A 27,974-nucleotide genomic window follows, 5' to 3' on the forward strand; every position below is an offset into this window, starting at 1 on the left:
GGCCGAGGCGCGGGCGGGAGACTATAAACCCCGGCCGCGGGCGGCGGGCGCCGCAGAGAAGGCGGCGGCGGCGGCGGCGGCAGGCGCGTGTGAGTGGCGGGCGCTGGTCGGGGCCGCGTGACCCTGCCGCCCTCGCCGCAGCCCCCGGCCCTGCCCCGGGCCGTGTCGGGGGCGGCCCCGGCCGGCGCGGTGCGGCGGCCTGGCGGGGGCGCGGGGGCGGCGGGGAGCGGGCGGCGGGGGCGGGCGGGCCCGCCGTGCGGCCTGCGGGCCGGACGAGGGGCGCCTGGGGCCGCCGCCCCCCGCGTCCGCGCGTCCCCCCTCGAGGGGCGCAGGCCCGGGGCGCCCGTGGGACCGCCGGGGCCGGGAGCCTGGCGGGGGCCGCGCCGCGCCTGGCGAACACGTGGCCGCTCCGGGAAGTGCGCGCAGGCGGTGGCCGTGGCGCGCGTGGGTGACCTTGACCTTGCGGGCCTGAGGCGTCTCGTGGCCCGCTGCGGGGGACGCGGCTGTCCCGGCGGCGGGGCGGCCGGGGCCGGGCCTCGCGGCGGGCGTCTGAGAGCCGGGGCCGCGACCCCCGGGGCGCCCCGCTCCTGGAGCGCGGCTCGCTGGCCGTGGGCGCCCGGGTGCCCGAGGCGCGGGCCGCGGGGCGCTCCTCGCGGGCAGGGGGCGGCCGTGCCGCTGGGACCGCTGCTTGGTGAAGACGGCGGTGGGGACGCTCGGGCGAAGCTGTTGGGACTGGAACCGGCTGCTGCCTTCGGGAAGCCTGGGGTGCGGCTTGAAGGCCTGTGCTGCCTTGACGAACGCCTCAGAGGCCCGCGGTGGGCGGCTCGCCGAGCGGGTGGTGGGGGCCGGGTAGGCGGCGGCTTCCCTCTGCCCGCTGCTGGCGGCGACTCGTCTGGGTACAGCGAGGAAGGTCTGGGTACAGCGAGGAAGGCGGCCGCTGCTGCTTTTTCGGACAGGGTTGAAGTAGGAAGCACTTGTCCTGTTGCAAGAGTATTTGGATACCTGATACCTTTCTTCTAGCCTTAGATGGGAGTTTGCAACACGGGACGCTGATTCGGTGGTCTCTGAGCTGGGGAGTTTGACCTTATTGACAGAGACATTTAAGGTGATCTCCAGAAGCGGTTTTCTACCTTTTTTTTTTTTTTTTTGGTGGGATCTTAGTTCCCTGACCAGGGATCGAACCCTTGCCCCCTGCAGTGGAAGCGCGGAGGCTTAACCACTGGACTGCCAGGGAAGTCCCTGATTTTCAGCTTTGAAAATTAAGGTTAGGCTATCTACAGTAAACTTGTTTGCCCTGCTGGTTTTTTTCGCCCCTCAAGTTTGGATTATAATAAACTCAATACGCTTCACAAGAAAATTCAGAATTAAAAAAAATTTTGTCATGGATATGAAATATTTCCCAAAAGTCTATATGTAGTATAGCACCCTTTAACTTTTCTTTGATGCAATGTTCTTGTTAAGTAATGGTGGCTGTGAACCTAGCCTGTGCTGAAGATCGTTGGATAGCGAACAAACAACTCCCGCTAACTCTGCCCTAAGGGGTGGCGGTTATTTGCCTCTGATAACGTGCTTATCTGTAATGGAGAAGGCTCCCAGCTAAACGTGAATCCGACAACAATTGAAAGCTCCTAACATGATTCTCTGAGGCCTTTTGGAACTCTTCTGTGTGTGCCTTCTGTCTGTTCTCTCAGATGAGCACTACGCAAATAGGTGGTCCTGACCTTCATGTTGAACAAGCTTTTTTTCAGAAAGCTAAATAGGAATGAAGATTTTGCTTGTTTTCTTTGATTTCCTCCACTGCCTTTTCATTTTAGGCCCATAAAGTTTACTCTTAAAGCTAGTAAAGACCTTGACCAACCGTCTTTTTGTAAGTCATTCTGGGTATACACAAGTATGTGTGTTCTGAGGGCCAGGCAGGAGTTTTGTTAAGTTCGTGTAATCTTTTCATTTTCACCTGTAAGTGCATAATTGTCTTGGGGAATTGTTTGCAAAATGGGTATCTGTAACCAGTTGCTTGACATCTTGGAGCTCTGCCAGGTGAAGTTTTTCAACTACCCAAGCCTTGCCCAGTGATTTCAGAATAATCCAAAGTAGTAGCAAGGATGGGAAGATCCCACATCCAAGGTTTTCTTTATGTTCTCTTTCATGTAATTTCCAAATGATATGAAAAGTGAACCTCTTATACATGAAGCATGTCGCAGTACTGTTAAGAAATAAAATCTCTTTTTTTTTTTTGGGCTGTGCGCGGGTTTTCTTTAGTTGCGGTAAGTGGGGCTACTCTTCATTGTGGTGTGTGGGCTCCTCATTGCCGTGGCTTCTCTTGTTGCAGAGCATGGGCTCTAGGTGCATGGGCTTCAGTAGTTGCAGCACATAGGCTCAACAGTTGTGGCACACGGGCTTAGTTGCTCCGCAGCATGTGGGATCTTCCTGGACCAGGGATCGAACCGGTGTCTCCTGCTTTGGCAGGCGGATTCTTAACCATTGCGCCACCTAGGAAGCCCAAGAAATAAAATATTTTTACTCTTTGTTGAGTACCACATATTTCCATATCAAGTGTTGTAGGGTAGGGAAACCAGTCAGAGAATGCTTCATAGAGATGGCCCTTGAGCTGATCCTGGAAGAAACGAGTAGGGCTTTAAGAATAGAGGAAGGATGTTAGTGAGTACAGGCAGGGGCTGGATTCTGTCTCATTTTGGAGAAGATGGAGGGCACTGAAGTTATTAGGTAGCGCAGGTCTCTAGAACAGAGCCTCAGAAGCAGGCAGAGGACCTTCATTTTGTGTGAGCTCAAAGGGTTTGAAGCTGTGGCTTGTTTTCTAAATTGAAATGGGCTTGTCAGTAATAACAGACAATGCCTTATTTTTATTTCAGGTAAAGTGGTGTAGCAGCTTTGGGTATGTTTCTTACATAGGTGAAAGTGTATGTTGGTACCTGATCCCCACAGCCCTTTAGCTGTATATATTTTGTACAGACTCATGGTTTTAAGACATCCCAAAGTAGCTTAAGACCTCAAGATAATGACCATATTTTTAAAAAAATTAAATAGAAATTAATGCCACATATAAAGAAAGTAGGGATAAGATGATTTGAATTTGAAAGAAGTTTGGGACTGCAGTCTAGGTAGTACCTTTGCCTGCCTCCTGTCTTCCATCCCATGGCTCAATTAAAAATATTTCAGATCTTCCTACCATTTCATGTTCAAAACATGTGGGGCTCTGGTTTTGCTTACCTTAATTTTCATTATTGTGAAAAACTGAATAGTTTTTCCAGTTATTGAGAACACCGAAGATATACAAGATGCTAATATCAATAAAAATCAAGGTGGTTTGGTTTGTCTCTTGTAATAGATTGTTAGCACTGGTGGTGACGTGTTGAAATAAGCCAAATAAGAGTTGTTTGGCTTTTATATGTAGTCTTGTAACAGAACTACATGTTTATAGACTGGTATATAACTGGTATGAAAAGGTTCTCTCCCACACTTTTAGAGCACATAAATTAGAGTGATTTCAGTTAGAAGAAAGTTCATTAAGGGTTCTTTTAAATAGAAAGTTTTACTGTGTGTGAGATTTTGGAAGAATGACTCAGTTTTGTTGTCTGTAAAACTCCAGGAATAATTTGTAGATATCATAGAATCATGTTCTTCACAGGTGTGGGGTTAAATGATAGAGTTAAAATGGGAATTACCTAGGTCACACTTTTTCCTCTGACTTGATTTATTTTAGAGTCTTAATTTTGTGTCTGGGGATTGAAATAGAAATAGTATATCTGTTTTTTTCCGTAAAAAAAATACTTATATTTTAATTACACAAAATCATAACGTGCTGTTAATATCTGTTTTTTCAGACTTGCGATCAGTCTTCTCCTTGTTTCTTTAAATCTTTTATTTAGATCATTTATTTAAATGTATTGTCACTTTAGTCTTTAAAACTAGAAACCTTGAGGAATGACTGGCTCAGATGAATATTAAATTGGTAAGCTGTTTTTTCCTAGAAAAGGGTGATTAAAATTGGTTCAGGGTGGGCCTTCCACTTCTGGCTCTGGTGATTGGGTTTGTACAGTTATGGTGCAGAGATAGTGATAAGCTTTTTGTACCAGATGGGGCAAGAGATTGTGCTTCTAAGAATATGATCTATTGCTTATTGGCTCTGGTCTTTGAAGCTTGGGGATTAAAAATTGGGTTTTTTTTTTTGTTAGTAGGTTTCCATAGGAGACTTTTCTAATGCCAGTTTATATAATTTGTTTTACAATCTACATATATATCACAGCTTGCTTTGTGCTGTGTGGGTGTTAAATGTGCTATGAGGGTGCTTGTAGTAGAGGAAAAGGTTTAAAGTAGTATGAAATAAATGTCCATTTTATACATCTCAACATACTATCACTTTCAAGTATGTAGATGGACTCAAACCAAATTAATTAGAAAAATCTCGATTTCAGTTAATACCTGTGCTTTAACTTAAGACTCTCTTCGTTACAAAGGTATAGTTTGCTTTGAAAAAAGTTGAAAATAATTTCTTAAATTTCTGGAAATGAGAACACGGTTTCTATAAAACCAGTTATAGAAACCCGTTGGACTTCATTTTTAGGTTATCAGTTTTCAGCCTTGAACAAGTCACTTAACATCTCAAATGACTGGCCTTTTCATCTGTAAAATAGCATACTCTGTGTTTTTCTTTTATCCTTTTTGCATCAAAGACCTGTCAAATCATTTGTTAGGAAATGTTCATTTAATCAGAAAGATCAAGTTTTCTCTCCTTTTCTATTGGTGGTGATTTGTTACTGATTAGTGTAGCATGAGCAGTCTTGACTTAATTTTACTTTTGTTAAGTTTTTTTTTTTTCAGGTGCTAGTCTCTTTTTTTGTATTTGTCCCTTTTCTTTGACTACTAAATTCAGTTACTTAAATCTACTTCCCACGGATAACATTCTAACTAGTTTTCCTCACATTTTTAATTAAAAAAATTTCAAACCTACAGGAAAAGCTGAAATACTACTGTAGTGTATATCCATATACCCTTTACCTAGATTTACTGATTGTTAATCACATTTCCTTTTTTTTTTTTTGAAATTTATTTATTTATTGGCTGCATTGGGTCTTCTTTGCTGTGCAGAGGCTTTCTCTAGTTGTGGCTAGCAGGGGCTAGTCTTCCTTACAGTGCGTGGACTTCTCATTGCGGTGGTGGAGCACAGGCTCTAGGAGCTCGGGCTTCAGTAGTTGTGGCATGTGGGCTCAGTAGTTGTGACTCGAGGGCTCTAGAGCACAGGCTCAGTAGTTGTGGTGCACGGGCTTAGTTGCTCCGTGGCATGTGGGATCTTCCTGGACCAGGGATCAAACCCCTGTCCCCTGCATTGGCAGGAGGATTCCTAACCACTGTGCCGCCAGGGAAGTCCCCTTCTTTATTTCTTATGTACTTTTTAAAATTGAACTATTTGGAATTAAGTGACAGATGTCACAGTACTTCATCCTTAAATTCTTTGGCGTTAATCTCCTAAGAACAAGGGCATTCTCTTCCAAACAATGCAATACCATTATCACACTCCTAAATCTAATATTGATACAATACTGTTATCTGGGATATAATCTCTATTCAAATTTTTTATTTCTTCCAGTAATGTCCTTCAAGCTGCTCCCCCCCAATTCAGAATCTAATTAAGGATCACACTAAATTTAGTTGTCATGTAAAGTAAATATCTTGGTTAAATACCCTTTCTAGAAAGGTGATAATATATTTAAAAGTAAAATTGATATGTCATACTTAATCTAGTGTGGTAATGAAAAGTCCTCACCAGTCTGATTCAGTGGTATCTATCTCACTATATTAATTCTCTATTTTACTACTAGGCTCTTCTGTGTGGCACTTCAGAATGATGGATCAAGCGAGATCAGCATTCTCTAACTTGGTAAGATTTTAAGCTGTATTTCTCTGCCACCAGTTTGCAAGAATATGAAGTATACAAGGATGGCTTTCACCCAGTAAGCAAGAAATAATACCCAAAGCTATCATCAGGTATTCATTTATATTCGCAGTGTTGGTCTTGAGGTGTAACTGATTTCACAAAGGTAGGGCATATTCAATCTTGAGTAGAGTTAATTATGGAAAATCTTGTAAGAAGTTTCGGGGCAGAGAGACAGTCAAGTAGATACGGTGAACTAAAGAAAGCATTGGTCAAGTTGTATACCAGTACACATGCATAATAAACAGAAACCCTGAATGAAAAGGCCAAATGAGATGAAGGCCAGTGTGAGATCCAGGCCTCACCTGCCATTGACAGAACTGGGCACAGGGAAGAACACTGATTTGAAAGGGGAACTTCTTTTTCCTTGAGAATGTATAGCAAGTCACAGTAATGGCCCAATAATAACACCTGACCAAACTTTCTTTAAATGTCTCTGTTCCCTTCATCATGAAATTCTTCTCCTTCATAATGCTTTCTCTACGTCTTTTTTTCTTTTTTTTTTAAATCTCAGTTCAGTGGAGAACCATTGTCATATACCAGGTTTAGTCTGGCTCGGCAAGTGGATGGCGATAACAGTCACGTGGAGATGAAACTAGCTGCAGATGAGGAGGAAAATGCTGACAGCAGCGTGGCCGGCAGCCACACCAGGGTCACAGCGCCCAAAAGGCTCAATGGGTATATCTGCTATGGGGCTGTGGCTGTGATCATCTTTTTCCTGATTGGTAAGAATGGCTGTTCAAACCTTATGTTCCTTGTCATCAACTCTAGGAGTTCTGTTTGGTCAACTCAGCAAACATTTATTTTGTACCTTTCTACGTGCCATTGTGCAAGGCACTAGGAGTACAGTGATGGCTAAGATTCTATACCAGGGCTTCCTAGGTGGCGCAGTGGTTAAGAATCCAACTGCCCATGCAGGGAAGACGGGTTTGATCCCTGGTCCAGGAAGATCCCACATGCCGTGGAGGAACTAAGCCCGTGCGCCACAACTATTGAGCCTGCGCTCTAGAGCCCGTGAACCACAACTGTTGAGCCCATGTGCTGCAACTACTGAAGCCCACGCGCCTAGAGCCCGTGCTCTGCAACAAGAGAAGCCACGGCAATGAGGAGCCCACGCACCACAATGAAGAGTAGCCTCCACTTACCGCAAATAAAGAAAGCCCGTGCGCAGCAAAAAAGAACCAACACAGACAATAAAATAAATAAATAATAATAATAATAAAAATAGCCATTTAAAGCAAAACAAAAAAAGATTCTATACCAGCATTTGAGGTTAGCCTGGTGGGAAAAGAGAGACCCATGAATCATTTCAGTGTAATGTGCAAATGTTATACAAGATATATGCACAGGATATTTGTAGCACAGATGCTGGACTTGAGGATTCAGGAAAGGCTTCAGGGAACAAAAGGTACCTTTGCTTTGAAAAGGTAACTATTTAAAATAAAATTATATAATAGATTGACTGGTTTAAAATAGACAAAATTGAGATGCATTAGTTACTTTCAAATGCCTTACAATTTGATTAAAACTAGTATTTTCAAGGGATACCTGAAAATATTAACAATTCTTATACGAATAGATTATAAGTAAATTCTGTGAGTTCAGCTCTGAAACTTTTTATCCTTAGGATTTATGATTGGCTACTTGGGCTATTGTAAACGTGTAGACCCAAATGCCGATTGTCAGAGACCGGCAGGAACAGCGTCTTCGTGCCCAGAGGAGACAGAGCCCTCCGAATCAGAAGAGCAGCTGCCCGAAACACCTCACATATTTTGGACGGACCTCAAATCAACGTTGTCGGAGAGACTGGATGCCATAGATTTCACCACTACCATCAAGTAAGCTTGAGCTGCTTCACAAGTTCAACCTCAGTGCCTTAACAAATACTGATTATTAGGTGTAGTGGAATAAAACAGAGGTGATAGTCTGGAGGAGAAGCTTTTTAGAATAGGCGAGACTTCCCATGTTCAGTTAGAGGGTAAAGAGTAAAGAATTCAAACTGTTGATAGGGAAGAATGTTAGAATTTTTGTGGGGACTCTCTTTTTTTTTAAGAAAAATCACAGGCTCTTGATCTTTTTGTCATCTGGTTCTTTGGAGTCTGTTGCTTGCTGTCATACTTCCTTCGCTCTGGTTTTCCATCTCACCCCCTGTGAGTCGTACTGAGCCCTGCTGCTATCCATAAGGGTGTCGGCCGCCTGTTGCATCCTCTCGGGACTAACTTGACTGCCCTACTTGATATGTCTCTAGTATTTCTTGATTTCTTCTGGTTCTCACTCAATCCATGTCCTTAAGGTTTTTGTCCTTAGATTTTTAAGATCTTCTTTGGACACATATCTAACTCTGTGTAAAGAACAGATCATCTTTTAACTTTTGTTAGCTCCTTATAGTTTCAATGGTATAGTGATTCTTTTGTTCTCAAATGAGAAATCTTGGCATTTTTACTTAATCTGATGAGTCCTTTTTATATACTATACATTAGGCATTATGGATAAAGTGAGGATATAGTCTACCAAAAAAAAGATCATATAACTAATATGATGTGTATATTTACAAAGAGTCATAGGAAATCAGAACAAAGAGGAGTTTTGCTTCTAGGGTACTCAGAGTGCTTCAAAAAAGCGAAAATTGAAGCTGTACATCTTGAGTTCACCAATAGTAATACTATCTTTCATTTTGCTTACAATAGATCTTCTGGAAGCTACTCATTTCCCCTAAAATTACCCTAAACAGATATATAGGGGTGGGGCTTTACATTAGATAAAGAGGTTTTAACAGGTTTGAAGTCACAAATTCCTGCAAATATGGGGACAATTTTTTTTTCTTCTAAGCTTGTCTCTATCTGGTATAACCAGGATTTTGGGTCACAGTTAATTTATTTTTTTGAGTTATGCTTTTAAAATGATTTGCTTGATACTTGAGTTCAATGTTTACTTAAATTAAACTTTTAGTTCATTTAATTTAAACTTTAGTTCATTTAATATTTGACTTGTTTTCCTCCAGGATGCTGAATGAAAATTCTTACATCCCTCGTGAGGCTGGATCTCAGAAAGATGAAAGGCTTGCTTTTTTCATTGAAAATCAATTCCGTGAACTTAAACTCAGCAAAGTCTGGCATGATGAACATTTTGTTAAGATTCAGGTCAAAGGCAGGTATGTTGAAAGATGGTAACCTTATTTTATAGAAGTAGCTATTCTAAGGTGTGCTAGTTATAGCAAAGACCTTCAAAAATACATAATGCAGGTCAAATGCTAACTGTATTAAATCCATGTAATAGTTTTCTCAGGGATGCCTTAGCTTCATTTTAACATAATCTTTTTTCAGCAATACTTACAACTCAGTGGCCATAGTGAATACAAGCGGCAACAGCAGTACGACAGACCTGGTGGAGCATCCCGAGGGTTATGTGGCGTACAGTAAGGCGACGACAGTTACTGTGAGTAAGGCAGACCCGTGCCTGAGACTGTTTCCCTGTTGAATAGCTCAAAAACTCATTGTCTTTACTGTTCTTAGTATAAATTTACTTGTAAAATGTAACCAATCATGGGATATTTTAGTCCTTAAACCTCCTATGCCACAGTGAAAATAAAATCCCAAGTCCTCATCTTGGTTGGCAAGGCCCTGAGTAATTCCACTGCTCTTCTCTTCGCTCACTCTGCTGTGGCCACTCTAACCTCCCTGCTCTTCTTCAAACACTCAAACTCAAGCATGCTCCCATCTCAAGGCCTTTATAGAAATCGCCTTTCCCTTTGCCTAGCCCACACTTCTCTTAAATATTAGCATGGCTTCTTCCGTCACTCTGCAAGTCTCTTCTCCAGCATTATCTCCCTAGGGAAGTCTTCGTTGATTATCTTATCAAAAATGTCCTTCCTCTAAGATCACTTCTCCTTACTCGGCTTTATTTTTCTTGCTAGTACTTACAGTACCTGACATTATCGTTTCCACACTGGAATGTAAACACACGAAGGGCCAGGGCTTGATTTCATTTTCTGCTATGTACCAGAGGCTTGGACAGTGCCTGACACTGAAAGAATTTACTGGAAGAATTCATGTATCAGATATGCCCTTATGTGGGGGCAGATATAAGTAACCATCTTGGCTGGAGTCTAATCTTACTTTGGTTCTTTAATGCTTGATCTTTTAAAATTTAGGCAAATGTGGCCAAACTACTACAGAAATTAAAAAACAGCTAGGTTTTTTAGGTTAAAAACCACATATTTATATGCCAGGGTCTATCTAAAGACTGCCTTCTGAGCCAAATGAAGTTTTATGACTGTGCTCTGCCTTCTTGGTTACGTAACTGTGCTGGCCACCCACAAGCCAGTGGTTTGGAGGTGGGTAGATTGTTCTGTTAAAGAACATGTGAAGTTTTGGTTCACCTGCAAGCTTTCTGTATTTTAGGTATTTGGTCGTTAATGTCAGTTTATAGCTGTATATCTGAACTCTGATAGCGTTTAGGAGCATTATGATAACAGCTTATAAAAACATCTGAAAGTTGATCTGTGCAAGTCATTTTATTGTAAAACAATTTTTGGACAGATTTATTATCAGAACTTTCAGTTAATTCTTAATGTCCTCAATTGTCTGGAGTTCAAGTGTGGGAACATTGTATAATTGATACTGCCTTGGCTAGCCTACCATATTTATATTGATAGAGATCTCTTTGCTTAAGGATATCTTATTATCCTTTCTCTTCCCCCCAAATATCTGAAGCAATGTAAATTAATTAATGTAAATAATCAGTGTTAATTAAAGGCATCATAAGGTAATGAAAGACCAGAAATCTTGACTTCACTCCTGTTAACCTTGACCAGTTTTGACTTTAGAACTCTCATATATTCTTTCTAGGCCTTGGCCTTTTTTTCCTCCCTTGGTCTTTTCTCTCTTGGGTTTGACCTGTAAAATATTTGGTGGCAGACTCTCGCTATTCTAATACCACGATGCTCATTGAATCTAATGTCTTTATTCTAGGGTAAACTGGTCCATGCTAATTTTGGCACTAAAAAAGACTTTGAGGATTTAAACATGTCTGTGAACGGATCTTTAGTGATTGTCAGAGCAGGGAAAATCACTTTTGCCGAAAAGGTGAGTATGAGCTATTGAATACATTGGCATCGTATCATTTTTCAACCAGATGGTATTGTTAATTTTCTTACCTTCTGAAAAGCATCTGTCTTAAACTCTCATACCTGATAATATAATTTATTAAAGTACTCTACAAATCAAGTAAGTTCCAGTTATCTAAAGTTATAGGATACTTCCAAAACTGGCATATCCACTTGGAGTATTTTGTAGTCGTTGTCTGTGAATAAAAATGCAGAAATCAGAAATGCTTAAGTGAAAGAAGTTTAAATTGTGTCTGTGTAACCAAGTTATATATAGAATATATATATACTATACATATATAATTCAGCTTTATAAAAAGGAAAATTAAAAGTCACCTACACGACAGCTTAGACTGGAAAGGCAGTGGTTGTGTTGGATGGGTTTTTATTATTTCTCTTATTTTTTGAACTGTCCTAAAAAATTAGTTAAGATTTGTCATGTAGCCACATTCAGTTGTTTCTTTTTTACTTGTTAAATTAAGGTCTATTCCACATACCATAAAATTCACTCTTTAAAGTGTACAATTCAGTTTTTAGTGTATTCACAGGTTGTGCAACAATCACCATGATCTAATTGCAGAATATTTTTATTATCCCCTAGAGGAACCCCATACCCATTGACAGCCATTCCCCATCCCCCCTCCTCCTGGCCCCTGGCAGTCACTAATCTACTCTCTGTTTCTGTGGATTTGCCTCTCCTGGATATTTTATGTGAATGGAATCATACCATATTTTGCCTCTTGTGACTGACATCTTTTCACTTAGCATGATGTTTTCAAGCTTCATCCGTGTTGCAGCGTTCATCAGCACCTCATTTCTTTTCCGGCGGAATAGAGTTCTCCTGTGTGGACACACCCCATTGTGCTTGGCTGCTTGTCAGTTGATGGACATTCAGGCTGTGTCCACTTTCTGCCTTTATTAATAATGCTACAATAAACATTAACTTACATATTTTTACGTGAATAGATATTTTCTAATTCTCTTATGTATCTACGTAAGAGTGGGATTGCTGGGTCATGTGGTAACTGTTTAGCTTTTTGAGTATACAACATTTTTGAAATGACGGCATTTCAGAAATGGAGGAGAAAGTAAATGCAAAAGGGTAGTAAAAAAAGAACACTGAATTTCTATCATTTCATAGCTCTTAAAAAGTAGCTTAATTGCTAATATTCAGGTAATGGCATTCAGTGAGTATAATATGAGGGTGAGTCAAAAATTATCTGCACTCTGGCTGTAGAATTTACAGACGTTTTACTGTAACCAGAGTGTGGGTAATTTTTGACTCACCCTCGTATAATGAACATACTTTTCTTGACCGCTTGAAAGACAAAATGAAAGCTTTATAATCACCAAGATGTTAGTCTGGAAAAAGCTAAATTTAATTTATAGCTGAAATGGTGATTTTACCTTCATCACGTTGCTAGTAGTATTCTTTTTCTTATTTTTATTACTACTAAAGAGTGCTATGTGTATCTCCAAATATATCAGTATACATATACATACACATAATTAAAAAAAAAAGAAATGGAGGAGAGATTAGTGGTTGTCAGGAGTTGAGGGTGGAAAGGAAGTGGGTCTGGATATCAAATGGCAATGGGAAGGATCTTTGTGGTGTTAAAACTAATTGTTCAGGGGACTTCCCTGATGGCGCAGTGGTTAAGAATCCGCCTGCCAACGCAGAGGACACGGGTTCAATCCCTGGTCCGGGAAGATCCCATGTGCTGCAGAGCAACTAGGCCCATGCGCTGCAACTACTGAAGCCCTCAGACCCTAGAGCCTTAGTGCCACAACTACCAAGCCCACCCACCTCAGCTACTGAAGCCTGCGCACTCTAGGGGCCTGTGTGCCACAACTACTGAGCCTGTGTGCTGCAACTACTGAAGAGCCTGTGCTCCACAACAAGAGAAGTGACTGCAATGAGAAGCTTGAGCACTGCAACGAAGAGTAGCTCCCGCTCGCCGCAACTACAGAAAGCCCACGTGCAGCAACAAACACCCAACGCAGCCAAGACAAAACAAAAAACTAATTGTTCAGTATTTTGATTGATTGTTTAGAACTTAATACACACAAACGCACAAATGAGTACAAGTAAAACTGGGGAAATCTGAATAATATTGGTGGATTGTAATGTATCAACGTTAATATTCAGGCTGTGACATTATAGTTTTGTAAAATTTGACTAATGGGAGAAACTGGATCTCTATTTCTTAAAACTGCAAATGAATCTATAATTATCTCCTTAAAAATTTCAATTAAATTTTTCTTTAAAAAAAGAGTTCAATTTTAAGGCGAGTATTTTTTCTGAACATATAAGCTATTTGAAACATTGGGAGTTTTGGGGTAGTCTGCTGTAGCCCTTTGTCTTTCAGTATAAGTTCAATATGCTTCTAATTTTGGTTGAGTAGTTCCTCATTTTCTGAGCTTTACCTGTTTTTCTTTAGGTTGCAAATGCTGAAAGTTTCAATGCACTTGGTGTCTTGATATACCTGGAGCACAGTGATTTTCCCGTTGTTGAGGCAGACCTCCCTGTGTTCGGACATGTGAGTTTTTATTTCTTGAGTAAATGAGTTATTGGGTTCTCCACATTGTTGCGGGATTCCATCTCCATTAATAGAAATAAAACCTCCTTAAATACTTTTAAATACTCTTTTTTTTCCCTTGGAGAGTTTTAGCAGTAAGTGAGGAGATGAATTACATGACTTTGAGACCTAATTATCACTTCTTACTAAAAGTACCTTGTCAGTAGTATCTTGAATTGATAATTTGACATATGCCATATAAAAACAAGAGTCACATATAGAACCACTCAGAATTTCAAACTTTAAGGTGCTAAACTGAAGTTAGGTTATAGCTTCATCCTGAATTTGAATCTTGGAGGGATTTCTTAAATAAATGCCTGAGCTAATTAATTACTCTCTTGGTTTACTAGGCTCATCTGGGAACAGGGGACCCTTACACACCTGGATTCCCTTCTTTCAATCACACTCAGTTCCCACCGTCCCAGTCGTCGGGGTTGCCTAACATACCTGTCCAGACAGTTTCCAGAGCCGCTGCGGAAAAGCTATTTCAGTAAGTGCTTATTTGAAAACTGTCTCGCAGGGTCAGATTTTATGATTAGGGAAAAACAATCTGTTGATTTTGATAAAATCTTAAAACAATTGGCTATAATTTTCCACATTTTGGACATTTTGGGGATGGTTACCTATTAACATGGTGTAGATAAAAATGAAAGTTTTCCTCCACAAAGTGATCTTAATAATAGCCCTTGGATTTATTAAACTCAAGGAATCCTTGTTCAGTCCACCTGGTGAATTTCTTATGTAATATTCCCGGTGTAGCTTCTGCTTGAATACTTCCTGTGGTAAAGCATTTTGTTACCTAGGGCAACCCATTCAGTATTGGAGATCTATAAGAATTTGTATTGAACTGAAATCTTATTCCCTGGAACACTCATTAGTTCTGGGTTTTCTTTTTTAGCAACAGAATGACTCAAGTTTCCTTGTCTATAGATTGAATATCCTCTGTCCTCATAACAGTTTCCAGATGCTTTACAGTCATAATTAGTCGTTCTGGATATTCTCCCTAGTGTGTTAGTATCCCTCCTTAAAAACAGAACCCAGTCTGATGAGAGTACATGGCATTCAGTTTTATCTTGATCCGAACGTGTTTCCCACCTGGTACTGGCATGGGATGTCAGTCTCGTTTCAGACACTCATGTGAGTATTTATTTGCTATGTAACATAGAACAACTTACTCTAACCCCACTGATCACGTTGCTTTGACCTAATTGGATAGCCAAAGTATATTCTACTTAGCAGGGCTGTTGGTATCAGATGAAGAGCCATCTACATGGAAAGACCTTCAGAAATCCTGTCTGGCTATTAATAGTGCTATTTAAGAGGTTTTTGTAATGGGTGATTCTTTTTGACTAAAACCAAACTTAGAGTCAGCTAATTCTTCCTGTCATCTACAAGTCTGTCCTAACCTGGGAAGCCAGCCCCTTATCTTATTCTTGTGTCGTGAGGACTAATAATGTTCTGACATATTTATGTAAGTCAGCCCTTCTGGAGTAGTCATCGTTTGGATGACACACGAGGAATCAGATAGGGGAGGGTATCTAACCTAACCACCAGCAGCATGAGTGCATTCTCTCATGACCGAAATAGGAATGTACACTACCCTTGTTAGCAGAGAATTAGGAAGCATAAGAATATATTAATGTACTTTTGTATATAAGAACTTCGTTCTGAGTGCATCTTGGAATCTATTTCCAATGTAAATTGTAGCTACGTCTCTGGCAGCAAGGCACGCGTCAGATGGGATAGGTAATAAATTTTTTTTTTTTTGCCTGAATCAAATCCTTTGTCCTTTATTTCTTTTTTTTTTTTAATTTTTTTGGGGGTACACCAAGTTCATCTATTTTTATACACATTTCCCCATGTTTCCTCCCTCCCTCAACTACCCCCCCCCACCTCCCTCGAGTCCCCCCCAGCCTCCCCATCCCAGTCCTCTAAGGCATCTTCCATCCTCGAGTTGGACTCCCTTTGTTATACAAGAACTTCTCACTGGCTATCTATTTTACAGTTGGTAGTATATATATGTCTGCTACTCTCTCACTTCGTCTCAGCTTCCCCTTCACCCCCCGCCCCCCCCAAACCTCGAGTTCTCCAGTCCATTCTCTGCATCTGCATCCTTGTTCTTGTCACTGAGTTCATCAGTACCATTTTTAGATTCCGTATATGTGAGTTAGCATACAATATTTGTCTTTCTCTTTCTGACTTACTTCACTCTGTATGACAGACTCTAGGTCTGTCCACCTCATTACATATAGCTCCATCTCATCCCTTTTTATAGTTGAGTAATATTCCATTGTATATATACGCCACATCTTCTTTATCCGTTCATTTGTTGATGGGCATTTAGGTTGCTTCTGTGTCCTGGCTATTGTAAATAGTGCTGCAATAATCTTTTTTTTTTTTAAACTTTTTATTTTTTTATTTTTTACAATAAACTGCATATATTTAGAGTGTACAGTTTGGTATCCCCATCTGCCAATTCATTCCCCTCCCCCCCCAGCCCTCCCTGCTTTCCCCACTTGGTGTCCATATGTTTGTTCTCTACACCTGTGTCTCTATTTCTGCCTTGCAAACCAGTTGATCTGTACCATTTTTCTATAGTCCACATATATGTGTTAATATACAATATTTGTTTTTCTCTTTCTGACTCACTTCGTTCACTCTGTATGACAGTCTCTGGGTCCATCCATGTCTCTAAAAATGTTCCAGTTTCATTGCTTTTTTACAGCTGAGTAGTATTCCATTGTACGTATGTACCACATCTTCTTTATCCATTCATCTGTTGATGGACATTTAGGTTGCTTCCATGTCCTGGCTATTGTAAATAGTGCTGCAGTGAACATTGGAGTGCATGTGTCTTTTTGAATTATGGTGTTCTCTGGGTATATGCCCAGTAGTGGGATTGCTGGGTCATATGGTAGTTCTAATTTTAGTTTTGCAAGGAACCTCCATACTGTTTTCCACAGTGGCTGTATCAATTTACATTCCCACCAGCAATGTAAGAGCGTTCCTTTTTCTCCACACCCTCTCCAGATGGGATAGGTAATACATTTTTAAAAAAACGTTGGTTAAATTAGGAAATAACTCATGATTTTCAAATGACTGTCTACAGATCAGAGTAAAATACAAATGTCTGGCTGCTAGTGAGTAATTTTGTATGTTTTGTTTATACATCCTCTTAACCTAGAACTTTACTGGACAGTAGGAAGGACTGATTTTGTAAACTGGGGGAAGTTAACGTTAACTCAGAACTCTAATCTCTGTTTTCTGCTTCTAGAAATATGGAAAGAGACTGTCCTTCTATCTGGGGAGTGGACTCTTCATGTAAGCTGGTATCCGCACAGAACAAAAATGTGAAGCTCACTGTGAACAATGTGCTGAAAGAGATAAGAATTCTTAACATCTTTGGAGTTATTAAGGGCTTTGAAGAACCAGGTAAAGATCCTTGGAGGTTTTTTGTTTGTTTGTTTTGTTTTCCTTACTCTTAAGATTGGGGCCAGAGGGAGGGAGTGCAGGAAGGCTGACTTGCCTTGGTTTCTTGAAATGCTAAATCTTACCTGTCCTAAAGTGAACCGTTCAGGGTCAGTTTCAGTGGGAAGTAATAAAGCCCTAGGAAATTAACTTGTCAAAAACTGACCATTGTGACTAGAAAATCTCTTTTAAGTTATTAAATAGATCAGAGGTGAGCAAATTTCTTCTTAAGGGAGCAAATAATACACATGTTGCAGGCCATACAGTCTCCATTGCAACTCTTCAGCTCTGCCACTGTAGCATGAAAACAGCCATGGACAATGTGGGTATGCAGACTGTAGTTTGCTAATATATCTATTAGAATGTCATCAAATAATCATATCATTTGGTAAGGTAAGCCCTTGGACTTCAGTGCTTATTAGACAATTAATGAGCACAAATTAGTCAGTAACCTTAATTGGTAATGTAGAAAAGAGTAGCACAATGAATAAGGAAAAAGAGATCAGTATTGTCGTGTGAATTTTTAATCCCTGGAGTCTTAGGTCAGATCTGAAGTAAGGCTCTCTTACCCTAAATACATACACTACATTTTTACCCTTCTACTAACATGCTTATTCTAGACTTCAATATTAGAAAACAGTTTAAAAGCTGATTGTATAATTTATCCTTTCTTTTTTTGTTTTTTAAATTAAGATCGCTATGTTATAGTAGGGGCCCAGAGGGATGCCTGGGGTCCTGGAGCTGCAAAGTCCAGTGTAGGAACAAGTCTCCTGTTGAAACTTGCCCAGATACTTTCTGATATGGTCTCAAAAGGTAGAGTACAATTTTTAAGAACTTGAACGTCTATGAACTGTATTTCTAAATGTTATAATATGCTTTGCTCACTTTTGCCTATAGTCTTATGGTTCACTTGTGCTAGACTCTGACTTCTTAAGCACAAAGCAGGTTGTCTTTTGTTGTATCTGCCTTTGACTTTGAAATAGCTTTCTGTGCAGTGTCTTCATTGTACTAGGAATCATGAGCTTCTTTGAGACGTTGGAAAGCGTTATATTGGGCCCTGAATTCTGAGTTTGACATGTCCAGAATGGTCAGCAGGTCTCATATGGTGCCTAAGGAGTCTATTTGGAAGCAAGCAGTGTCATAATCTCTGCACTGATGTCCTATAGTTTTGTTATAAAATGATAATATATAACTTTACATACTTACAAATATAATGTAGAATATGTATTTATATATTTGATCTCTAAATATATAATATTTAGTATATAATATGGTTATGTAAGAAAGGCTTACTTTCAAGCCTTTCTCCCATAGTACTTGCCACTCCTTTATACCCATCCATCCACACATGCAAACCCCCATCACATTCGTGAATCTTTGGGTCATAGGGTAAGTTGCAGTGCTTAAGTACATTAATGCAGAAAAATACATACCAAGGAGTGGGGAGTTGGAGGATAGAGGCACATAAAACCCCCAAAGGAGCTGTCATTAATATAATTTCTCTGAACACTCACTGTTTCCTAAACTTAAATTTGTGAGTTTTAATTCTGTTTCAGACAGTTTTTAAAGTAATGCAGTGTTTTAAGTGACTTACCTCTAGGCACATTGTTTTCAAAGAAGATACTTTGGCTGTGATTTCAAGTATCTCTTGGTCTGGAAGTTATAAGGGACTTAAAGAATGGAGTGTGAAAAACTGAGGTCTAGTAAACTGGTACCTACTATGTAGTTAAGACCTTATTTGCATATGATCTTCTATTCTGTTCTTTGGTATGTTACTTCTAAATTTTATTTCTATGTCTTTTTTTGGTTCTTTCACCTGGGGCCTCAAAAGGAAAGGAAGTATTTTTGAATCTGTGGTCTTGAATTAGAAGTTTCTGATTTCATCTTAAGTCAGTTACCTGCCTATAACCTTCCCAAGATAAACTGGCTCTGTTGTCTTTCAGGTCAGTTTAAACCCAGCAGGGGCATCGTCTTCGCCAGCTGGAGTGGGGGAGACTTTGGAGCTATTGGTGCCACTGAATGGCTAGAGGTATTATCAATACATCATCCGTGCCCAGAATGGGCACCCGAGCCTTCATTGGCTTCAGCTGTCCTCCAGATACCATGCTCTTTTAGATTTGATCATATCATTTTTACCTTTGTATATTTAGTTTCAATAGAATCCAGACTTAAACAGAAATCGCTAATAATAGCTACTGTCTATGATCATTAGATGAGTACCTATTAGTACGTTCATCTTTTTCCTTCTCTTCTAGGGATACCTTGCCTCTTTGCATTTAAAGGCTTTTACTTACATTAATCTGGATAAAGCTGTTCTTGGTAGGTATTTTTTCATTAGTCGATTATAAATTTATAAACTACTTATAGAATAGTAGAAGAAAGCTTTCTAAAGCAGCACTTGTGATTTTTTACAGTTTACAGTGGACATAACCAGATCAAAAGATTGACTTAACTTTCTCTTACATGGTGCCTGAAGTTATCGAGTGGGTGCAGATGGCCGTGTCGAGAGCAATGCTTCTTAATGTGTCCCCAGATCAGCAGCCTCAGGGTCCCCTGGGAACTGCTGGAAATGCGAAATTGCAGGTGCTACCCTAGACCTTCTGAATCAGAACCTGCAGCACAGGGTCCAGCAAAACTGTTCTAACAAGTGCTCTAGGTGATTCTGATGCACTGAAGTTTGAGAACCACTGGTTCTCTACTTTGGACCAGAAGGAACTAAACCATGCCAGCAGAATGGTATTATTTCTAGAGACTAACTCACAGCTTGCTAACGTTGTGGCATCATGGATAGAAATACAAGATAATCAAACTCCTGAAAGCGTTTGGTGTTATTGAAAGTCCAGATGTAGCCAGTGGGTGAACTGGAGGGTGATGAAATGTCTGCTTTGGGAAGAACCGGGGAGGCGTTAACAAACTGCATTTCATTAGGTTAGTCATTACCGACATTTCACCTTTGCAGCAGAATGTGCTGGACGTAGCAAGCTTACTATAGCTAACAGAGGACTGCCCTAGCATGGGTGAGCCAAAACGGTACCAAAAAACCAAATCATTGACATTAAATGTGCAAACTCAAGGAGTAAGAGCTTCAGTTGAGTGAAATTAGGGTTGCCAGTCACTAAAGTGCTTGACTTCTCAACCACGTTTTTGTCTACTTCATTAAGAGGATAGGATATTCCAATAAAGAGCTAAAAAAAAAAAAAAGAGGATAGGTGTTGTATATGCCACTGATCTGGGTCATTGTCTTCCTTTTGCCAAGTAGTTTTGGAAGTAGCAATGTGCAAATTGCTTGACTAAACAATGTTAAAATAATCTCTTTGCAGGTACCAAAAAGTTCAAAGTTTCTTCCAGCCCACTGTTGTATTCACTTATTGAGAAGATGATGCAAGATGTGAGTGTGCACCTAATTATGAAAGTCTAATGTAAATTAGACAAAAAATTAAGACGAAAAACATTGATATTTAAACTGCAGGTGTCCACAGGGGTTGTCTGTAGAGTCAGAATGTTAAGGAAGATTTAAAATGAACTTGAACCATACCTGAGACTTAAATAGGAAGGCCAGATGAAATACTCATTGACTAAAAACAGACATGTGAATGACCGTAGTTTGGAATAAGGGAGGAACAAAATTTGCTTGATGGGATTAGACACAGTATATTGGAGTGATTAAAGTTGGAGAGAAATAAGGGTCAGGGAACTTGACCTTGATCCCATAGGAAACTAGGGATTACTATAGGGTCTCCAACAGGGCAGTCGTAATGTGCTTGCAGGTTAGGCTGGCAGTAGTATAAAATGGGCTAGAAGAAAGAAACTAGAAAGGAGATGGGCAGATCATAAAGGCTAGACAGGGCTTTTAAAATTGTGGTGAAGCCACCTTTAAAATGTTAAGAAGGAAAACTTTCTTCCCACCATAATTAAAGGGACTACCAGTACAAGCCTAGTAGAAGTAACTTCAGAAATTTGGGATTGTTTTAACTGTCTTAAATTTTTTTCAAGAAGATATAATAAAAAATTTAATATTTTAAACAAACATTTATAGAGAAGAATGTTAGTGAGTAGCCTGAATGCATACGTCTAGAAAGGTTCATTGTAGTGGTAAATTAATTTCTTATTTTACAGGTGAAACATCCACTTACCAGCCAGTCTCTGTATCAGGACAGCAACTGGATCAACAAGGTGTAAGTTGAGGAAAGTCAATGAACAGCTAATAGAAAAGCAAAGTCACTCAATAAATAGCAGCTGCTGTGTTAGGTAGAGGTTTAAACATAACTTTGCAGGGAGTGCAATTTCAGAATTTACTTAGGGGTAGGGTGGGGTTGCACGGAGCACTTTGTAAAGACACAGTCTTGCTCCTCTTGCAGGGAGAAGCTTTCTTTTGATGATGCTGCTTTCCCTTTCCTTGCATACTCTGGAATCCCTGCGGTCTCTTTCTGTTTTTGTGAGGTAAGTCTGAAGACTGCTACAGCATTATATCTTGGGTCTTTTGTCAGTTTTGAGACCAGGTTTTCTAGAGTGCTTAGTTACGTTTTGAGAAGTTAGGCATATGCAGTTATTATAATCTCCCTTATTATCCGTCTGAACATAGAATTTTAATCTCAGCTTAGGTAGCGTTTATTTGCTGAAGTTCCTCAGTTATATGTGATGAGTGCTAATAACAAGGCTGCCTGTGGGACAGTGCAGGTATAGAACATGTCCTTCAGAGTTCTGCAGATAAGGCTGTTCTTCATGCGTGCTGGAATGTGTAGACGTTTGTCCCGAGGTGTGAGTCTCTTAAGCAGGGATTATAGATAAAAGCACAAAAACCAGAGGTAAGATTTTTAAGAGACAGAACTTTGAACGGACCACGTTGTAGGCACACAAGACTGGCTTGGTACGAGAGCCAGTTAGAAGGCACTGAAAACCAGGCAGAGTGAGAGGAATGAGAAAGGCTTCTGTGCTGAAGTGCTCGAGTTGGACAGTGAGCTCTGAAGCAGACTCTTGAAGAGATCCCAGAGTTAGTACAGGGGGTCAGGGTGGACGCTGTTGACTTTGGCGTCCACTCGTTGCTCCAGTGGAGGCCAGGTCCTTAGACGTCTCACCACTGGCTGCTTTAGCCTGGGACCAGGACAGAAAGGCGTGACGTGAGGGAGTGATGAAGGGTCTGGATTTGGAGATGAACATAGCTGGAATTCCCCTGACTTTCTGCTAGAGCAACGGTATGAATGGCATTGAGATATCTGGTCATGATGTCCATTTAGTACCTTAGGAAGGACTGAGTGTCGGGTCCTAGGGTTGAGGAAATTTATGATTTCTGTTGACCTTCAGAAGTCACGTTTTTTTTAAAACCTTCTTAATGATTCCTAGCAGTGATGGTTCAGAGGTATAGGTAATACAGATACGTACAGTCTGAAAGTAAAGAGCTGAGGTCACACCAAAGGATTGCCAGTGAGACTGTCACCAGGAACAGTGGTCGGGGATGGAGCTGAGGAAACAGTTACTGAGGTTGTCCAGTGAAAGCAGAGGGCAGTTCTTGTAAGCGTCAGATGGTCTTGTTAGAAAGGTAACGTGTGTGTGAGCGGATGACTGCTGCGTGATGAGGAGGAAGGTACATTTTTGTCTAAAACTTTATATTGGAAGCACATTGCATGCATGCTCTCTTCTTTCCTCATTAATATGGGCCGAACGCTCCAGAGAGAAGAGAACAAGGACATAACCTCAAGGAGTTTAGCTAGAAATCTGTTGTGATGTGATAGAACAGGGATTCTGTAGAAACTGGAAGAAAGTAATCGCTCCAGGAGTAGGTTAGGTTCAGAGGAATGAGGAAGAGCGGCGGCGTCTTAAAGCAGTGGGTGTGAGGTTAAGCCGGAGAAGGAGTACATTAGAAGCAAAGGAAGGAGTAAAGTTACTGTTACCTTGATGGGGAAGCTAGAACGTGAGGCTCCTAGTCTTACAACCCGCCCCAGTACATGAACCTACTTTTTTTTTCCAGGACAAAGATTACCCTTACTTGGGTACTCCCAAGGACACCTATGAGATGCTGACCCGGCAAGTTAATGACTTAAACAAAATGGCACGAGTGGCAGCAGAAGTAGCCGGTCAGCTTGTGATTAAACTCACCCACGATGTTGAATTGCACCTGAACTATGAGATGTATAATGACAAGATACTTTGGTTTGTGAGGGAAATAAACCAGTTCAGAGCAGACATGAAGGTGAGTGCTGATGAAGATCAGGTTTTGCTGCTGAAGCGCTGAGCAGTGTGAGGAAGAATGTGTAGCTGTTCCTGAGGAGCAGGGTTGGTAGCCAAAGCATGTTTCAGAGTGAACTGAAGTGTAATTTTGCTTAGAATCCATAATTCACTTGAAAAGAAAGTTGAGAGGCTTACGGTTATAGTTGTAGGATAGACCACAGCAAGTTTTTCAGAGTCTAAAATGGTGTTAAGCTCTCTCTCATTCATGTTATCCCAAGCAGCCATAAAGGAGGTGGGGCCTAGAGGATGTGAGAATCTCAGCTAGGACTCGAACCCATGAGCTTGGGCCCCGTGTGCCTTTCAGAGATGACATGGATGGAGAGAGAACACAACCAGTAGTTAAAGTCTTTATTCAGTGTTGATCCTCTGTGTCTAATCAAACATTTGATAAAACCAAATTAATATTATTAAGTGGCTTTTATGGTACTAGAAGTCAATTTAACAGATCCCTTAAATGAAGTAAATCACTGATAACTGAATCTTAATTATTAGGATTGGCTTTCTTGAAACTAATTATAACTGATCAGAAATTGGGACTTACCAGAGGGAAATAACTAGATTCTGAAGTTCACTGAACCAGAATGTTTGAAGTTTGCCAGCAAAGGGAAATTGAACTGGGAAGGATATACTACCCAGGATTATATACTTTTACTAAGTACATTATGTTACACTTGTTGATGGAGGATGGTTTTCTTACGAGACTAAGAGTGGATAATTGTACTATCTGCTGAGCTTAAATATGAGTGTGTTACTTTAGTTTATAGAGCTTGGAACCTTCTATACAAGATGCTTGAGTCTAGCTTTCCTGAACTTGAGTTTGTCTGTGAGTCTCACCCCCTTTTATCAGAATCATTTCAGTTACTACATCTAAATTTAGAAAGGTATATAGAATAACATCCTTAGAAATACAACATCTAATAGTGAATTTAATGTCTTTCTGCTTCAGGAGATGGGTCTGAATATGCAGTGGCTGTATTCTGCTCGTGGAGACTTCTTCCGTGCTACGTCGAAACTAACAACAGATTATAATAATGCTGAGAGAACAAACAGATTTGTCATGAGGGAAATCAATGACCGTATCATGAAAGTACGTAAACCCTTAGAAAAGGAAGAACTCAAGGATGTTCATTTTTAATTGGTATATCTTGTGTTTCTAAAAAGTAGAGTAGTAATTCCAGGAGCCTAGAATCTTTTGCTGCTTTAGAATTCACAAATTTTAACTTGTGCAAGATCTAAAGCCAGCGTATCTAAACTGGAAATACAGAAGACATTTGACATAGGATTAATTTTTTTAGGCTTTAAAAACATTTATGGTTTTTAGCTGTCATTTCCTCTGTAATTCTGTTTGATTCAGCCCTTAGCTGCTTTTATCGTAGGCTGCTTGGAAGAAGCAGAAGACTTTATTACACTGGAAACTTGTAAACTTCGGTATATAGGCTCCGACCAGAAAAAAAAAAAATCCCCAATGCAGTTCGAGTTTACAAAGGAGTTGATAGCTGGCTTTACACGTCTAACATTAGAAGACCAGTAGCTTGGTTCTCAGCATTCTTAACTTCAGGGAGATTTTAACATTTGAAGTGAGAGAGTGACGGTTGTTTTACTATCTCAGGTCCTTTCCTCACAACGGAAGTCACGGCACTGTGTAAGCTCTCTTGTGTGTTTTGTTTTCACAGGTGGAATATCACTTCCTCTCACCCTATGTGTCGCCGAGAGAATCTCCTTTCCGACACATCTTCTGGGGCTCTGGTGCTCACACGCTGCCAGCTTTGCTAGAGCACTTGAGGCTGCGTCGGAATAAGGGTGCTTTTAACGAAACGCTGTTGAAAAACCAGTTGGCTCTGGCAACTTGGACTATTCAGGGAGCTGCAAATGCCCTCTCTGGTGACATCTGGGACATTGACAATGAATTTTAAATGTGATACCTGTAACGTATTTATCAGGGTAGTGTGGTTTCTAGACTTGTGTTGGTTGTGCTAAATTTTCAGTAGGGCTGCAAAACCTAATATTGTTAAAAATCTACCCAATCTTGGTACTACTAGATGGCTTTAGGCAGCAGCTTTTGATCCAGGGTAGGTACCTGCACTTCATGTTAAAGTGAATAACCACTTAAAAAAAATGTTCGTGATAGAATGTTTTCTCTGATTATCTCTAGAACTTTAAGTGCTTTGTAATAGTAACCGCCTCTTTCCTGTTACAGTTAGGAAAAAGTCAGAACCAGTGAACGTGAACTATTGCTCTAAATCCTATGATATGAACTGGTATCTTTTGAACTCGAGGAGGAAGGCGACGCCTGCTGGAGGTGGTCCTCCGTCTTCGTCTGATGCTAGACGGGAGATACCAGGCTGTAAGGCTTTACTCTCTGCCTTCTTTAAGGATTTAGCTGGTTTCCACATCTGAAAGTGAAGCAGTTCACTTTCAGAAGAGATGGGACTTGTTTTCTTGCCATTGAGGTCTGAAATGGAGGTCCTTCAGCTGCATAAAATGAGGTTCAACTGCTTATCACAGGAGTAAGGCCTTAATGTGTTAACCTCAGGATTATGTATGAAAAGAGGAGACCAGAAGCCAAAGACCTAGTATATTTTCTTTTCCTCTGTCCTTTGTCCCATAAACCTTTGTTAGCTTTTTGTTGTTTTTGTTTTTGCCAAGGTATTTTGAAAGAGAACCGATTTTTAGATGTTTAATTTCAAACTCAGTTTGTCAGATGTTAAAGAACACACTGCCAAATTTTGGCCAAAGTGTTAATTTTTTGGAAAAGCTTCCTGTCATTTTGGCACTGAGATATTTATTGTTTATTTATCAGTGACAGAGTTCACTATAAATGGTGTTTTTTTTTTATAGAAGATAATTATCGGAAGCAGTGCCTTCCATAATTATGACAGTTATACTGTCGTTTTTTTTTAAATAAAAGCAGCATCTGCTAATAAAACCCAACAGATACTGGAAGTTTTGCATTTGTGGTCAACACGTAAGGGTGTCAGAAAACAACCACAAGTCAGATAACATTGTAAAGCTAAGTCTTGGAGAAGAATTAAATGTAATTAGTGGTTGCTAATCAAGTTAAACTTCTGTTTAGCTGACCAGATAAACATGCAGTTCTCCTAAATGCAGTGAAGTGTGACCAAGTTATAAATTAATGTCACTTAAAAGCTGTGATTGTACTCACAGTTTTACAGCTCAGTTTATCCAAGGTGTAGCTTTAATTCGAATTTTGCAGAATTTCCAGTACCTCTGTCACAACCCTAACGCACATTATCGGGAGCAGTGTCTCCCATAATGTATGAGAACAAGGTAGTTTTTGCCTACCACAGTGTCTGTATCGGAGACAGTGATCTCCATATGCTACACTAAGGGTGTACGTAATTATCGGGAACAGTGTTTCCCATAATTTTCTTCATGCAATGACATCTTCAAAGCTTGAAGATCGTTAGTATCTAACATGTATTCCCAGCTCCCTGTAATTCTCTCTCTTTTAGTTTTAGTTGCAGAAACATGTTGAGGTCATTAAGCATATGGTGGCTAACTTCAACCCCTGTAAAATAAAATTACTTCCTTCAGGATTCTTTGTTTTTAAACCTAATGTTGTGTGTTGGTATATTTGTGGTTTCCCTGGGTCTTCTGTTTAGCGGAATAGTAGCATACGTTTATAATGTTTGCTGTTGTCAAATGAATTTAACTTTATCCCCTTGTTTGCATGTCCTCTTAGTTCACACAAGTTTGAATCCAGAATTGACCTTTTAGCTCAAAGCAGGGGAAACTTGTATAGGAGTTTGGGGGGAGGGGGGAGTGAAGGGTGTGGGGAAATGAAGCTTGCAGTAGGGGCTTTGATCATGTCTCCCCAGCCATTAGCATTTGGTGGCTATAAGTTAAACGTAGATGTGAACAAATGAGTTTGAGGCTACATCAGTTAGGACTTGATTTTCTACTCAGCCAAAACCTGAAATCAGCTGTTCTAAGGCAGTTCAATACTGTCACCTAAGAAAAAGTCCATAGGGTCTCTTAAGGTTCTTAACCTTCCTGTCATGTGTGTAAGTTAAAATAGATCTAGATTAATACAGCCTCACTGATTGGACTATTCACAGTCTATGTTAGTCTACACAGTGTTTTATCTTGAACTGATATTTAGTGTAAGTGAAAAGGTCGTAGCTGGGATTCTTGGTTTGAGTATCGTGCTTTATCATATTTTAATGAAAGTTCAGTGACTTCAAGGCATATTATGAATAATGGGCATACATTTCACAGCAGTAAATCTCTTTAAAAAACTTTTCTGTAGTTAGGATTAAGTTATTTACAGTCAAACAAGTCAGTAAGTGGTACGGGGCTTCATATTCCTGAATGAAATGTTTACCTGACTAGTGACAACCAGCGGGTCAGATGTTTTCTGGTTTTAGGTGTCATGTGCATTTTGAAGGTAAAGAATGAAATGAGTGAGCTTTGTCATGATGCACTGTTTCAGAACTTGCATGACCTTTATTGTTTCCTCTCACGTGTTCTTGAAATTTCAGTTGGCTAAAGATGGCTTATTAGACTTGCCAGCTTACTGTTCAGCTGTGCCTTGTGAACAAGTGATATGCCCTTATAACTGTGTATGATCTGGTATGTGCAGTTCCTTATCTGATTTAATAAAATGCTTGAACACTTGAGTTGTCAT

The 27,974-nt window shown here is 40.3% G+C and overlaps 1 protein-coding gene across 3 annotated transcripts; it reads left to right on the forward strand.

Annotated features, from left to right (window-relative positions):
* TFRC (transferrin receptor) lies at positions 1–27,958 on the forward strand. 3 transcript variants are annotated; one of them, XM_057737987.1, is made up of 20 exons: positions 1–89; positions 1,021–1,105; positions 5,838–5,896; positions 6,465–6,675; positions 7,578–7,788; positions 8,952–9,101; positions 9,274–9,385; positions 10,921–11,034; positions 13,496–13,594; positions 13,984–14,123; positions 16,908–17,065; positions 17,795–17,914; positions 19,045–19,130; positions 19,357–19,420; positions 20,422–20,489; positions 21,218–21,276; positions 21,460–21,541; positions 23,067–23,288; positions 24,273–24,413; positions 25,000–27,958. In XM_057737987.1, the coding sequence occupies exons 3-20, from the start codon at positions 5,861–5,863 to the stop codon at positions 25,237–25,239; spliced, it is 2,313 nt and encodes a 770-aa protein (XP_057593970.1). In that variant the 5' UTR covers positions 1–89; positions 1,021–1,105; positions 5,838–5,860; the 3' UTR covers positions 25,240–27,958. The 3 variants fall into 3 exon arrangements, with proteins under 3 accessions (XP_057593970.1, XP_057593972.1, XP_057593971.1); XM_057737989.1 differs by lacking the exon at positions 1,021–1,105 and having other exon boundaries at positions 32–89; XM_057737988.1 differs by lacking the exon at positions 1–89 and having other exon boundaries at positions 923–1,105.
* Positions 27,959–27,974: the final 16 nt, after the last annotated feature.

Source organism: Hippopotamus amphibius, chromosome 6 (genome assembly GCF_030028045.1).
Source record: "Hippopotamus amphibius kiboko isolate mHipAmp2 chromosome 6, mHipAmp2.hap2, whole genome shotgun sequence".
Lineage (NCBI taxonomy): Eukaryota > Metazoa > Chordata > Mammalia > Artiodactyla > Hippopotamidae > Hippopotamus > Hippopotamus amphibius.

What these genes read in the sequence shown, in the direction of transcription:
- TFRC (XM_057737987.1), top strand. Translation starts at nt 5,861, where the DNA reads ATGATGGATCAAGCGAGATCAGCATTCTCTAACTTG. An exon ending in TCTGGATAAAGCTGTTCTTG is followed by an intron (nt 19,421 to 20,421) that starts GTAGGTATTTTT and finishes ATCTCTTTGCAG; the next exon opens with GTACCAAAAAGTTCAAAGTT. An exon ending in TTGAGAAGATGATGCAAGAT is followed by an intron (nt 20,490 to 21,217) that starts GTGAGTGTGCAC and finishes CTTATTTTACAG; the next exon opens with GTGAAACATCCACTTACCAG.